General features: G+C 40.2%; 1 protein-coding gene across 4 annotated transcripts in view; it reads left to right on the top strand.

Moving 5' to 3' along the window:
* LOC134344049 (phospholipid-transporting ATPase VD-like) overlaps positions 1–13,509 on the top strand; it is a 161,614-nt gene that overhangs the window by 64,889 nt on the left and 83,216 nt on the right. For all 4 annotated transcript variants that reach the window (XM_063043204.1, XM_063043202.1, XM_063043201.1 and 1 more), the window contains one exon: positions 7,690–8,024. In XM_063043204.1, the coding sequence (XP_062899274.1) occupies positions 7,747–8,024 (278 nt within the window). In that variant the 5' untranslated portion in view covers positions 7,690–7,746. The remainder of the gene's footprint in view (positions 1–7,689; positions 8,025–13,509) is intronic.

The raw sequence follows: 13,509 nt of genomic DNA, 5'->3' as shown, positions 1-13,509 counted from the left end.
AAACAGAGAAAATACTATGTTATCAATATCCACAAGCAGCTGCTTTCAGTCTATATAACAGGCAAACAGTGGGTCAGTGAATGTACCTCTGTGACAAGAGGGACACATGAATGGTCAAATAATTCACTTACCATTGATTAGAATATACCATTATCACTAGCCCTATTATCTCTGAAATGTTTTTCCTCCTTTAGTCTCAATAATTGTTTCAATCTGAGTATCTGTGTCTACAGGTAATAAGGTATTTAATGCCTTTATTGCTAAAAAAGATATTTGTATTCAGAAAAAAATCCTGGACAGAGGATTCTCACTTAATTTACCTTAACATCAGATTTTCACCTGATGCTTTATTTGAGGCACTTTTTCTTCTCTGCCATTTATCCAGTTCAAAGTTTGGACATCATCACTGTCTTCATTTTGAATGTTAAAAGACTTGCAAGCCCTCTCAGTACCCTTGCAAATCACCTTGAAGTTACTGATGTGTATTTTATAGATCATGACATTCTTTGACCTTGGACTTTATCTTCTGATCACTCTTTGGCAGCAAAGCTGCAGGGCTTCATAGGACGATCTGGGTATCTATAGAATATGAGGGGTATGGATAGGGTAAGTAGTCAGAATCTCTTTTTCTAGGGCAGAGGTGTCCACTGCTATCTGTGAGGTAAGTGATGAATATCTAGAATTAGCTGCCAAGTGGAGGTGATGGAGGCAGATATAACTACAATGTTTAAAAGGCATTTGGACAGACACTTGGATAGGAAGGGCGTGGAACAACATGGGCCTAATGCGGACTAATGTGATGGGAATATAATGTGATGATCGGCACTGATTAGGTGAGCCAAAAGAGCTAATTAATCTGTGCTATGATTTCTAAGGCTGCAACCAACACACCTGAGGAAGTCAAAGGAGCTTTGTTTAACAAAGATAAAAGAGACCTCATCCATGTGCCAATGTCATTTTAACTCTACTTCTTATTCCCACATTGACATGTCTGTCCTCTGCCTCCTCTATTCTTTATGGAGTGACAAAATGCAAAATGGAAGATCAACATCTGTATTCCACTGTGTTAACTTAAAACCCAATGGTATAGATATTTTCCAGTTTCAGGTTACTCATGCCCCCGGTGCTCTCCACCCATATACACTTACTTGTGCACCTGGTTTTCCTCCCCCTTCGTTAATAGCTCCCCTTCCCCTCCTCTCATCCAGTTCCATCAGCCCCTTCCCTATCTGACTACACCTATCACATACCAGCCTCTATCCCCCTCCCCTACTTATGGCAATTTTTCCTATTCCCTCCCAGTCTTGATGCAGGGTTTCTGTCCAAAATGTTGACCTACACGTTTTGCCTCCACAGAAGCTCTTTCGGTGTTCCGTTTTGTTAACTTTATGTAATCATTGGTGCCAGCTCTTTATATCTGATACAGAAGTAAACATCTTTGATCCTCTTCTTTCTTCCACAAAGTCATCTCTCAATGGATTTGCAATAGAAATAAAAAGATAATGAATTTCTGAATTCTCCTCATAAAGTATTTTTATTAATACTTTATGAATTGCTGGTTCCCAGCAATTGCTCTAAATAGAAGAATCCATTTTCTTCACTCTTTTTGATGTGGTTCAAGAGCTCGATAAAAATTGTATATATAAGACAGTTGTAAGCCATAAACTAATTTATTCCGTATATACTATGAAGTAATTAAATGTCATTCCAAGATGCTTCTTGTTTTGAATAGTTTACAATGTGCATGTTCTTTTGAATTTATTAAATAACTGTCCTAACCTTCAACATATCCTAATTTTTATTGCAAAAGTTGTTTCATAATTTTATTTCTAATTTATTATTTTATAGTGTTGTTTCATTCGTATGTCATGCATCTTGGTAAGCTTAAAACCATGGCTGCATCATCAGCACCCCGTGTACACCCAGCTGTGGCAATCAGTTGACCCGGTGTCCTCTGGATTACTCTTTACATTTTGTTGGATTTTCCCTTTTTCTGTTCCATTACCTTGGGAGGATTCAGTGCAATCAGAAAGTACCAGCTTCTGAAATGAAATATTTAGCTGCCGCAATAGTATTTGATTCCCTTCCCGAGGCTTTGTCTGGAATTTGTGAAAATCAATGGTACCTTCAGACTAATAAATGAAACATAAGCTTGGATCTTGTGGCATTCTCTTGAAGTATTTCAAACGTGATGGATTTTAGTGGACTCTTCACTGCAGGACATTCCAATCTTCAAATGGCTTTTGTAAACTGATTTTTTTGTCGGGGCGGGGGGAGAATTCTGTAATATCTGTATTATCTTCTGTGCATGTAGTTCTTCCCCACTGTAGCTATAGCATCAACACTCTTGGTACCTTTACCACAAGCATGTTTTAAATTTTTTTATGTGGTACATTTCAGCTCTGCCATGTCTTTCAAAGCCCTTTCCAAGCAATCCTACATTCAATACTAATGTGTAGGTATCCCTCTGAGTTCTTCCAGAATCTTCCTCCTTCAAGTATTCTTTATGTTACATCGTGATTCAATAACGGTTAGAAGCAGACTGGAAGATGGAAATCATGTTGAGTTTGTTACAGTTGATCCATAGTAGCATTTGAAAGGGGCAAGCATTTTGATCAGTGCAGTTAATAGTCCATCTTTTTTGAATCTAAATGTTTAAATCTCAGAATTTGCTTTGGTTTGCATTAAAATTTTGCATATTACTGCATTTGTTTACATTAGTATTGCTGTTTAAAGTATACATTCTCCATATTTTCTGTATGCATTCTCTGATATTAAATAAGCCTTTCCTTTCTGCTCCTATCCTTTATCTGGTCATTATTCATAGTGAGAACATAGTGTTTGTAGGCGATTTTATTAAAGGGGAAATCACTGTCGGGCTCACATTATAGCACAGGCATGAGCTTTAAACCAAAGTTAGCAGATAGCAACCAGCAGCTTGCACCTGACTCTATTTCCCTCCCTCAATAAACGAAGGAGGGAATACACCCATTCTAGCTTACCAGTGTTCAAAGAAATGCAATGTGCAGTGTAGAATAAGAATCGTAATGTGAAGTTTCTGAACTGATTAAGGAAATTCTTACTTAAGCAACTGGTAAACATGGTAAAGATATTTCCATTTAGATTTCTACTTCAATGTTAGAGTTAAAATCGAAATCAGAGTTATATGACGTAAAGTTCGTTGTTTTGTGCAACAGTACAGTGCAAAGACAAACTTTTGTATAAATTACAAAAGTAAATAGTTCAAAAAGAAAAGAATAATGAGGTAGTCTTCATGGACCATTCAGAAATCTTATGTTGGAGAAGAACTTGTTTCTGAATTGTTGAGTGTGGGTCTTCAAGCTTTTGTACCTCCTCCCGATGGTTGTAATTAGTGCCCCTGATGGTGAGTGTACCTGTTAGATACCATGTTTTTGATGTACCCGTTCTTGAAAATGCCCTCAATTGTTGGGAATATTGTGCCCATGCTGGAGATGGCTGAGTCTATAACCCTCTGCAGCCTCCTGCCGTCCTGTGCTTGGAGCCTCCACACCAGGTTGTGATGCAGTCACAATGCTATCCGCGGGACATCTGTAGAAATTTGTGAAAATGAAATTCATAATGGATGCAAGACATGTACAAAATCCAACAGGAAATTTTGGGGAATCCTCTTTAGCCAGAGGGTGTTGAGAATATGCAACTTGCTGCTCCATTGCCACAGTGAGGTGAAGACCAGCAATGCATTTGAGGGGAAACTTTGAGCAGTGGTGACAGAAATAGAACAATATGTTAAATAAAAACAAACTAGTGGAAGCACTTGGGTCAAGTAACATTTGAGCAGTTAATATTTCAGCACTTAGACCCTTTGTCAGAACTGGGGAAGAGAAAATAAATCAGTTTTCAGTAGCAGAGGAGGTGAGGCGGGGAGCGGGGCTCCTTTTTCTAGCAACATATCACACACTAAAGCATAATCTAATTCTAAACTTTAACTGCTACTCTACTTGCTACGCCAGCCTATTTGGTCTTGCACAATCTTCATCACCATCCCCGTTTTTGAGAAGTAAACTTCCTTAGTTCTGAAAAAGATTACTGCTTGAATGATTTTATCATATTCTGTTTTTTATTTCAGTTTTACAGCATCTAATTTTAATTTTCATGGAATTTTATGTTGATGGGTTGAGGCATTTGGGTGAGAGAAAACACATTAACCATAAGCACTGGTATTAACTGTGTGGCCTACTTATAAAATTCTGTATATTTCCTTTTGATGTGAACCCATGTGTATTTTGTATTGCCTTTTTCAATGTAGATAAATGAATTGCAAATTCCCACAATATCAGCAGGGGGCACCAAGCACTTAATAAATAGTTTAATTTATTCCAAACAGGTATTCTCCAGTTTATGAACGTTGGACATAACAATTTTTTTCGTTATAATGCAGTTGAGTTGTCACATTCATTATTGCTTCCAAAAAACTTGCACGAGTGTTGAAGGTCAGAGAGTTCATAGTTAATAGAAATATTAATAATAATAAACAAGCACCAGTCTTCAAACTATTTCTGCTGTCTTCTATACTTGCATTGTAAGAACTTACATTCCACTTTTAGCAGTACTGTAAGTATTGAACAGCCTCCGTACAGCTGATTCAGCAAGAACACTACCTGTTATGATGTGGGCAGAGAAATGACAGATGAATTCATGGAATTGTGAGGTGTTGCATGTTGCATGCAGTAGATGGCAAGACCCTTAAGAGCATTGACGTACACAAGATCCTACTCATAGCGCTCTGAATGTGGCAAATAGATAGGGTGGTAAAGAAGGTGTTGGGAATTCTTGCTTTTATCGGTTAGGGCATTGAGTACAAGACTCAGGAGCCACACTGTATAAAACTGTTGTTGGGGCAAACCCAGAGTATTATGTACAGATCTGGTTGCCCTTTTTGAGGAAGGATATGGAGGCTTTGGAGAGGATGCATAAGAGATTTACCAGGGTGCTGTGTGGATTAGAGTGCAATTGCTTTTAGGGGGGGCTGGACAAACTTGGGTTATTTTCTCTGGATATTCAGAGGTTAAGGGGAGACCTGGAAGAAGTTTATAAAATTATGAAGAGTAAAGATAGGGCAGACAGTCAGAGTTTTCCCAAGGGCAGAAATGCCAAATATTAAAGGCGTAAGTTCAAGGTGAGAGAGATAAAAGTTTAAAGTAGAGGATGATTGTTTTTTTAACACGGAGAATTTCAGATGCCTGGAATGCGCTGCCAGGGGTAGTGGTGAAAGAAGAAATTATAGTGGCATTTAAGAGGCTTTTGGACAAACACATGCAGGGACTGGAGGGCTACAGATCATGAGCAGGCAGAAGGGGTTAGTTTAATTTAACATCATGTTCTGCAGTCATGGGCCGATGTGCCTGCTCCTGTGTTCTACTCTTCTGTATTCATTAGGTTAACATTGTTAATTCCAAACATTGCCTTGATCTCTCTGGGACACATTGTACAGGGCCACACAAATTTAAACTTTTCTTAATTGACCAGTCAGAGAACACAAGGGCTGTGTATAATGTCCTGCTTAGTCCAGCAAACCACTTTTTACTTGGAACAAAGGTGAGGCACCATCATATCCTCTCTGCTCTAGCAGAGGGACCCTGAATACATTCTCTGCAGCTGCACAAAGGCCTTGGAAGAAGGCCGCTACTGCCGGTACGCACAACCAGGTGCTGAAGGCTGTGGTTGAAAATATCCCCTTGGCCATTAACAACGTCGAGCACCTCCGCCAACCCAGAAAACCCCTAGCCTTTGCCAAAGCTGGAGACCAACCACAATCTCAGCCCAGATCACCAGCAAGCCAGCTTGCCACACTGTCTGACTGGCAACTGAAAGTCAATCTTGGCAAACAATTGAAGTTGTACACAGAATCTGCTGGAGTAGCTCAGCAGGTCAGGCAGCATCTATGGATGAGAATAACCAGTCAACCTTTTAGGCCGAGACCCTTCGTCGGGACTGGATGAAGGGTCACTGCCTGAAATGTCGACTGTTTTTCCCATCCATCGATGCCACCTGATTGGCTGAGCTCTTCCAGCACGTAGATTTCCAGCATCTGCAGCACTTCTTGTGTACTGGGTGGGCTGCTCAGGACTGCACACTGATCTGGACTGTGTGTCAATGTGGAGTAGCCACTGGTAGTCCACAACAACCACCTATTCTCGCAATGCCCACGGTGGTACAGACCTGAGCACCTCATTGCAGGGATGAGCGGCTGCACAGCTTGCTTTGACCTGCCTGACAGAGAAGTTCACACACATGCACGCACCTCTCCACACCAAACCGTGGGCAATACATTGCTGCAGGAGTGCCAGTAGAGGGCAGGGGGTTAAGTTCCTGGCAGGTCACAGCAGGTCACAGCCAGGTAGATATCTGCTTCAAGTTTGGGGATGGTACTTACCTATGGATCGAATAAGTAAGTGCTCTGCGTAGCACCAAGCAGAACACTTTGCATTAAATTAGTTTAGGATTTGTATCTAAATACAGTGATATTTCATTTTTTAGAAAACAATTGTTGATGTATTTATAAGAGTTGATGGTCTATAATCAAGATGCTTGAGCTCTGGAGACCAGTAGAGTTTTTAGTTAAATTAATGGGAAATGTCCTTTTCAGTTTATGAATTTTCACTTAACCCATGATTTCCTTGTGTTGCCAGGTATTCCTGGCCTTTTGTAAAGCCAAGGATACCCGTAACTCAAATATTTTTTGGTTAACAGGCTAAATTTACAGTATATTGGGAATATTTATTTATAAACAAGGGCAGTGATGGCACTTTTGTTCTGACGGTCCAGCTTAGCACCATTAATTCCTTCTAAAACAGTGATACAAAGCGATTGCATCAGTACAGATAGAGGTGATGTTTTTATGTTCTTAGAAAAAAATACTCTTTTCCTTGTTCATTGGATGTTTATCTCTTCAAGGGGTGCCTACCTTGAAGAAGTTTAAATCTTTTCATTGTGTTCAGTGAAACCCTGTCTCACTGCTCCCCCTCTGTGATCTCTGCTGCCCTCCGACACTTCAACCATGTACCCACTACCACAGCCACATATCCTTTCAGGGAGCTTGTCTTCGCTGCCATCTTGTGCCTCTTGGCTTCACTCTCCTCTCCCACTAAATTCCTTCTTTTCCAGCCCTTGACCTTTGCCACCCACCTGGCTTCACCTATTACATTCCAGCTAGCCTCTTTCCCCTCCCCCACCTTTTAATTCTGGTACCTTCCATAGATGCTCCCTGATCTGCTGAGAGTTCCTCCAGCATTTTGTGTGTGTAGCTTTTAAAAATCTGTTTAATACAAAAATGTTTGAAATTATCACTAAATAAAATAGTTCATTTTCTGCTATGTGGGAGTTTTGTGGAGAATCTGTGTTTGTGGAACTTGTTTTAAATTTTTTGTATAATAGTCCTTCCTCATTGTTTTATGCAATTGATCTGCAATTTACACTTCCTCTTAAGTCTGGAACTTCTGCTGGACGTTTCTGTTTTTCTCTCAGTCTCAGTCATTTGGTGTTTTCAGAATCAAATGAGCTTAAGTTGTTATTTTAGTTAGAACTTAATGGCAGAATTGAGAAATGTATTTATAGTTTATGTATGATTCAATCAGAGTTTCAATATTTAACTCAGCAAGAACCATTTGATTTGATTTTTTTTTCTTTGTGATTTTGTTTTTTCCCCAGTTGAGTACTGGTTGGTGCAGGCTGTCTGGATTTACCAGCCTGTCACGATTCATAAGAATGGCAAACCCTATCCAGTGGGCACGTTACAGATGGCAGAGGCTGCTCTCTACAGATAGGAGGAATAATACGTACACTTCATCGTCATTCTCTGGATGGTTTAAAACATCTCGATCGCAGAAAACGGGTCACAAGCATCGAATAGTAATTCCTTGCCTTGGTATATTCACTGAAGAATATGAAAAGGTCATCAAAAATTACATGACCAATAGGATTCAAACAACAAAGTATACTTTGCTGAACTTTATTCCAATGAATTTATTTGAACAGTTTCGCAGGTAATGTTTAAAATTCAATTAACTTGGTCTACTGTATTTGACATTTTCTAGTGTTAACCCTAAAAGTAAGTGTATTACATCAGAAGTAGCATGTAAGAGATTTGTCAGCATGATTGTATGTGCAAAGGTTCAAAGCTTCATTTTATTGTCAAAGGAATGCATGTATGTCTCTGCTAGCTATTGAATACAGAACGACCATGGGTGTTGATGAAAGAAAGGACATCAACTCTCCCTCCCACCCCCACCACCCCGGCATGAAAAAGAAACAAAACTCACAGACCCCAGAAGTCACCCCGCGCCCCCCCCCCCAGTTATTTGCAGAAAAAATATCAGCAAGAATAACAGTCCCCGACCCTGCCACTCGCATATTGTGTGTTTACAGACTGAGCTGGATTGCTTTTCTGTTGGCATTCAAGAATTAATAATGCCTAAGGGCAATAAGAAGGCCCTGCAAACTTGTGATGATTTTGTTTACCTTTCTGAGTATCAGGATGGTGCAGATTTTATCAAGAGCAGATTTTGGACTAATCTATGTTTCCTCATTTTTATGTTAAGGCCGATCACCTCTCTGAAATGCTAGTCCTTTCTCTTGAATTACGGGTCACTTGTGCTTCTGAATCCCTCTGCTTTTCCATGGCAATAGACTGATAACAATTCAAAGTATAACTGCTTTTGATTTTTTTTTCTAGCCTCTTTCACCTATTTTGACTTTGACCTGCTTCTACACATTTTAGATGATTAGCACATCAATGTCAGTATACATTTCGCTTTGATTTTTATATTAACTGTATCTCCTAATTTGATATAATTTGCAAAACCAGACATATTCTCTTAATAGGTATTTCAGAATTATTGATGCATACAAGGAACAAAATCATCTCAAATAATTAATTGCTGTTTCATTTTAAAATTCCAGATATCAATATTTGCTGACCAGGGATATTGTTATCATGGTTTAGAAACATAGAGAAATAAGCCTTTCGGCCCATCTACCCATACTGAAAGTATTTAAACTGCCTACTGTCATTGATCTGCACCAGCACCCTAGCCCTCCATATCCCTACCATCCATGTACCTATCCAAAATTCTCTTAAACGTTGAAATTGAGCTCGCATGGACCACTTGTGCTGGCAGCTCATTCCACACTTATGACCCTCTGAGTGAAGAAGTTTACCCTCATGTCCCTCTTAAACTTCTCACCTTTCATCCTTCATCTATAACCTCTAGTTGTAGTCCCACCCAACCTCAAAGGAAAATGCCTGCTTGCATTTACCCTATCTATGCCTCTCTTAATTTTGTATACCTCTATCAAACCTCCTCTCAATTTTCTATGTTCTAAAGAATGCAGTCCTAATTTATTCAATCTTCCCTTATAACTCAGTTCCTCCAGACCCAGCAATCTCTTTGTAAATTTTCTCTGCACTCTTTCAACCGTGTTTACATCTTTTCTGTAGGTAGGTGACCAAAACTGCACACAATACTCCAAATTAGGCCTCACCAACATCTTAAACAACTTAAATATAACATCCCATCTTCTGTACTCAATACAAACAAAATGCTGGAGGAACTCAGCAGGCCAGGCAGCATCTATGGAAAAAAAATACAGTCAACATTTCAGGCCGAGACCCTTCGTCAGGATTGGCCTGCTGAGTTCCTCCAGTGTTTTGTTTGTGTAGCTTGGATTTCCAGCATCTGCAGATTTTCTCTTGTTTCTGTACTCAGTACATTGTTTTATGAAGGCCAATGTGCCAGAAGCTTTCTTTACAATCTTATCTACCTGTAATGCCACTTTCAACGAATTATATACCTGTATTCCCAGAACCCTTTGTTCGACAACACTCTTCAGTGCCCTACCGTTCACTGTGTAAGACCTACCCTGGCTGGTCCTCCGGAAGAGCAAAACGTCGCACTTGATTACATTTAATTTTATCTGCCATTTTCCAGCTGATCCACTCTGTAAGCCATTATAGACTTTCTTACTGTCCAATACACCCTCAGTCTTGGTGTCATCTGCAAATTTGCTGATCAAGTTAACCACATTATCAACCAGATCATTGATATAGATGACAAACAACGATGCACCCGGCACTGATCCCTGCGGCACACCACTAGTCACAGGCCTCCAGTCAGAGAGGCAAACCTCTACTACCACTCTCTGCCTTCTCCTATAAAGCCAATGCGTAATCCAATGTACTACCTCATCCTGACTGCCAAGTGACTCCCATGCGGGGCCTTTTCAAATGCCTTGCTAAAGTCCATGTAGACAACATCCGCTGCCTTGCCTTCATCAACTTTCCTGATAACTTCCTTGAAAAACTCTATAAGATTGGTTAGACTTGATCTACCACACACGAAGCCATCCTTAATCAGTACGTCTATTCAAATACGTACATATCCAGTTTCTTATAATACCTTCCAAAAACTTTCCCGCAACTGATGTCGGACTCATGGGACTATTATTTCCTTGTTTCTTTTTAAAGCCTTTTTTAAACAGTGGAACAACATTGGCTATCCTTCAATCCTCTGGTACCTGTCCCGTCAGTAAAAATGTTTTTAGATACCTCGGCTAGGCCCCTAGCAATTTCTGCACTTGCTTCCCCTAGGGTCCGAGGGAACACCTTGTCAAACCCTCGGGATTTATTCACCCTGATTTTCCTCAGGGTAACAAACACATTCTCCTCTGTAAACGGTTCAGAGTCCATGATGTTGATGCCACTTCGACTCACTTCTATAGACTCTGTATCCGTCACCCAATCCGTCTGTATCTCCCCCATCTGTTTTGGCTCCACACATGGATTACCATTCTGGTCTTCCAAAGGGTCATTTTTGTCCCTAGCAATCCTTTTGCTCATACCATACCTATAGACTCCCTTAGGATTCTCCTTCACCTTGCCTGCTTGAGCAACTTCATGCCTTCTTTAACCTTTCCGATGTCTTTCTTAAGTGTTCTTTTGCATTTCTTTTACTATATAAGCACTTAATTTGTTCCTACTTCTCTAAACCTGTTGTGCACCTCATTTTTTCCCTTAAGCAGGTCCTCAATATCACTTGAAAACCATGGTTCCGTACACTTGTTACTTTTATCTTTTATTCTGACAGGCACATACAAGCTTTATATTCTCAAAATTTCGTTTTCGAAGGCCTCCCACTTTCCAAGTACATCTTTGCCGGAAAACAGCTTGTCCCAGTCGGAACTTGCCAGATCATTTCTGATACCATCAAAATTGGCCTTTCTCCAATTTGGAATCTCAACCTGTGGACCAGACCTATCTCTTTGCATACTTACTTTGAAACTGATGGCATTGTGGCCACTGAATCTAAAGTGTTCCTCTGCACAAGCTTCTGTCACCTGCCCTGTCTCATTCTCTAATAGCAGATTCAGTTTTGCATGCTCTCTTGTTGTGACATCCACGTACTGAAGAAAGAAACTTTCTTGAACAAATTTGACAAACTCTATCCCATCTAGTCCTTTTATAGTACAGGTCGACCTTCACTAATCCGGCACCTGAGGAGTGCCAGATTAGTGAAAATGCCGAATTACAGAAGGATCACATTAAGCATAATCAGTGCTGGATTATCGAAGGAACCGGATTACAGGTAGTCGGATTAGTGAAGGTCGGCTGCATGGGATTCCGAGTCAATATATGGAAAGTTTAAATTATCTGCTATGACAACTTTATGTTTCTTGCAAAAGTCTGTGATCTCTTTACAAATTTGTTCCGCTAAATGCTTAGGGCTGTTAGATGGATTCTAATATAGCCCAATTAATGTGGTCATACCGTTCTTATTTCTCAGTTCCACTCACAAGACATCACTAGTCAAGTTTGCCAGTCTGTCCTGACGGAGCACTGCTGTAACACTTCCCCTGACTAGCAATGCCACCCCGCCTCCTTTAATCCCTCCCACTCTGTCGCATCTAAAACAACGGAACCCGGGAACATTGAGCTGCCAGTCCTGCCCCTCCTGCAACCAAGTCTCAGTAATGGCTACAATGTCATAATTCTAGGGTTTGATCCAAGCCCTGAGTTCATCCAGCTTTCCTATGATACTTCTTACATTGAAGTATACACAGCTCAGGACACTAGTCGCACCATGGTCAACCTTTTGATTCCTGACTTTCTGTTCTTACCAACATCTGCCTCCACAACCTCTCCATTTACTGCTCTGGCACTCTGTTTCTCATCTCCCTGCAACTCTAGTTTAAACTCCAAGTTTCCTTGGCTCTAGGTTAAGTCAATTACATATTAATGATTTTAGTAATATCATTCAAGGGCAAACTCCCTGTTTGATATTACTGGGACAGCTTTGTCTTCTTAAGCACAACAAGTCTGGCAGCAGAACAGAAAAGTAAGCTTTGTTTTTCATTCTATAAATTAACTGCAGTGTTTCAACCCAAACATCAACAATTCCTTTCTTCTCGCAGATGCTGCTTCACTCACTGAGTTCCTCCAATAGGTTAGTTATTGTTCTAAGTTCTAGCATCTGCATTCTGTGGTTCCCTCAATGATTTGCTTTTTCCTGGTGTCTTCAGGCAACATCAATAGGTCATGACATACATGTGAATTAGAAAACACTTGCATCACTGTAGCATCATTTAGAAATAAAATTTGAATAGGAAACACTAAGGAAAAACTAATCGAGAACTCAGCAGACACCTGCATTCATTCCACTGATGCCCTTGTTCCTCCCCAATTGCAGCCGGATAACTGTGATTTGTGTCTAGTCTCACTTTTACTGTGTCTCTACAATCTGTCTGGTTTGTCATTACCTTTTAACTTCATTGTCTGACGTTGCCACTAGGGATCTCATCGTTTTCTCCCTGACAATTCATTATGTCACTAAATTTTTATGTCATCTCTTCTGTCCATTCATGACAGGTTGAACTATCTGTATGGTATTTTCATCACAAATAAAACAAAATAACTGGAAATCAAATGTTAACTCTGTTTCTCTGCCTGATCTGCTTGAGTATTTCCAGCATTCTAAACAAGGAGAAGATTAAAAAATCAGAGGTACAAAGGGACTTGGGAGTCTTTGTGCAGGATTCCTGAAATGTTCACTTGCAGGTTGAGTCAGTGGTAAGGAAGGCAAATGCAGTGTTTGCATTCATTTTGAGAGGACTAGATTATGAGTGCAAGGATATGATCCTGAGGCTTTACAAGGCAATGGTCAGACCGCACTTGGAGTATTGTGAGCACTTTTGGGCCCCCTATTGCAGAAAAGATCTGCTGGCTTTGGAGATGGTCCAGAGGAGGTTCACAAGAATGGTTCCGGGAATGGCAAGATTACCATATGAGGAGCATTTGATGGTACTTGTGGGAGGATCTCATTGAAAACTGTGAAAGGCCTAGATAGAGTGGATGTGGAGAGAATGTTTCCTATAGTGGGTGGGTCCTGGAATAGAGCCTCAGGATAGAGGAACATCCATTTAGAACAGGGATGATGAAGAATTTCTTTATCCAGAGGGTCAAAATCAGGTTTATTA

This window comes from Mobula hypostoma, chromosome 3 (genome assembly GCF_963921235.1).
Source record: "Mobula hypostoma chromosome 3, sMobHyp1.1, whole genome shotgun sequence".
NCBI lineage: Eukaryota > Metazoa > Chordata > Chondrichthyes > Myliobatiformes > Myliobatidae > Mobula > Mobula hypostoma.
This window is presented reverse-complemented; position numbering and strand designations above follow the sequence as displayed.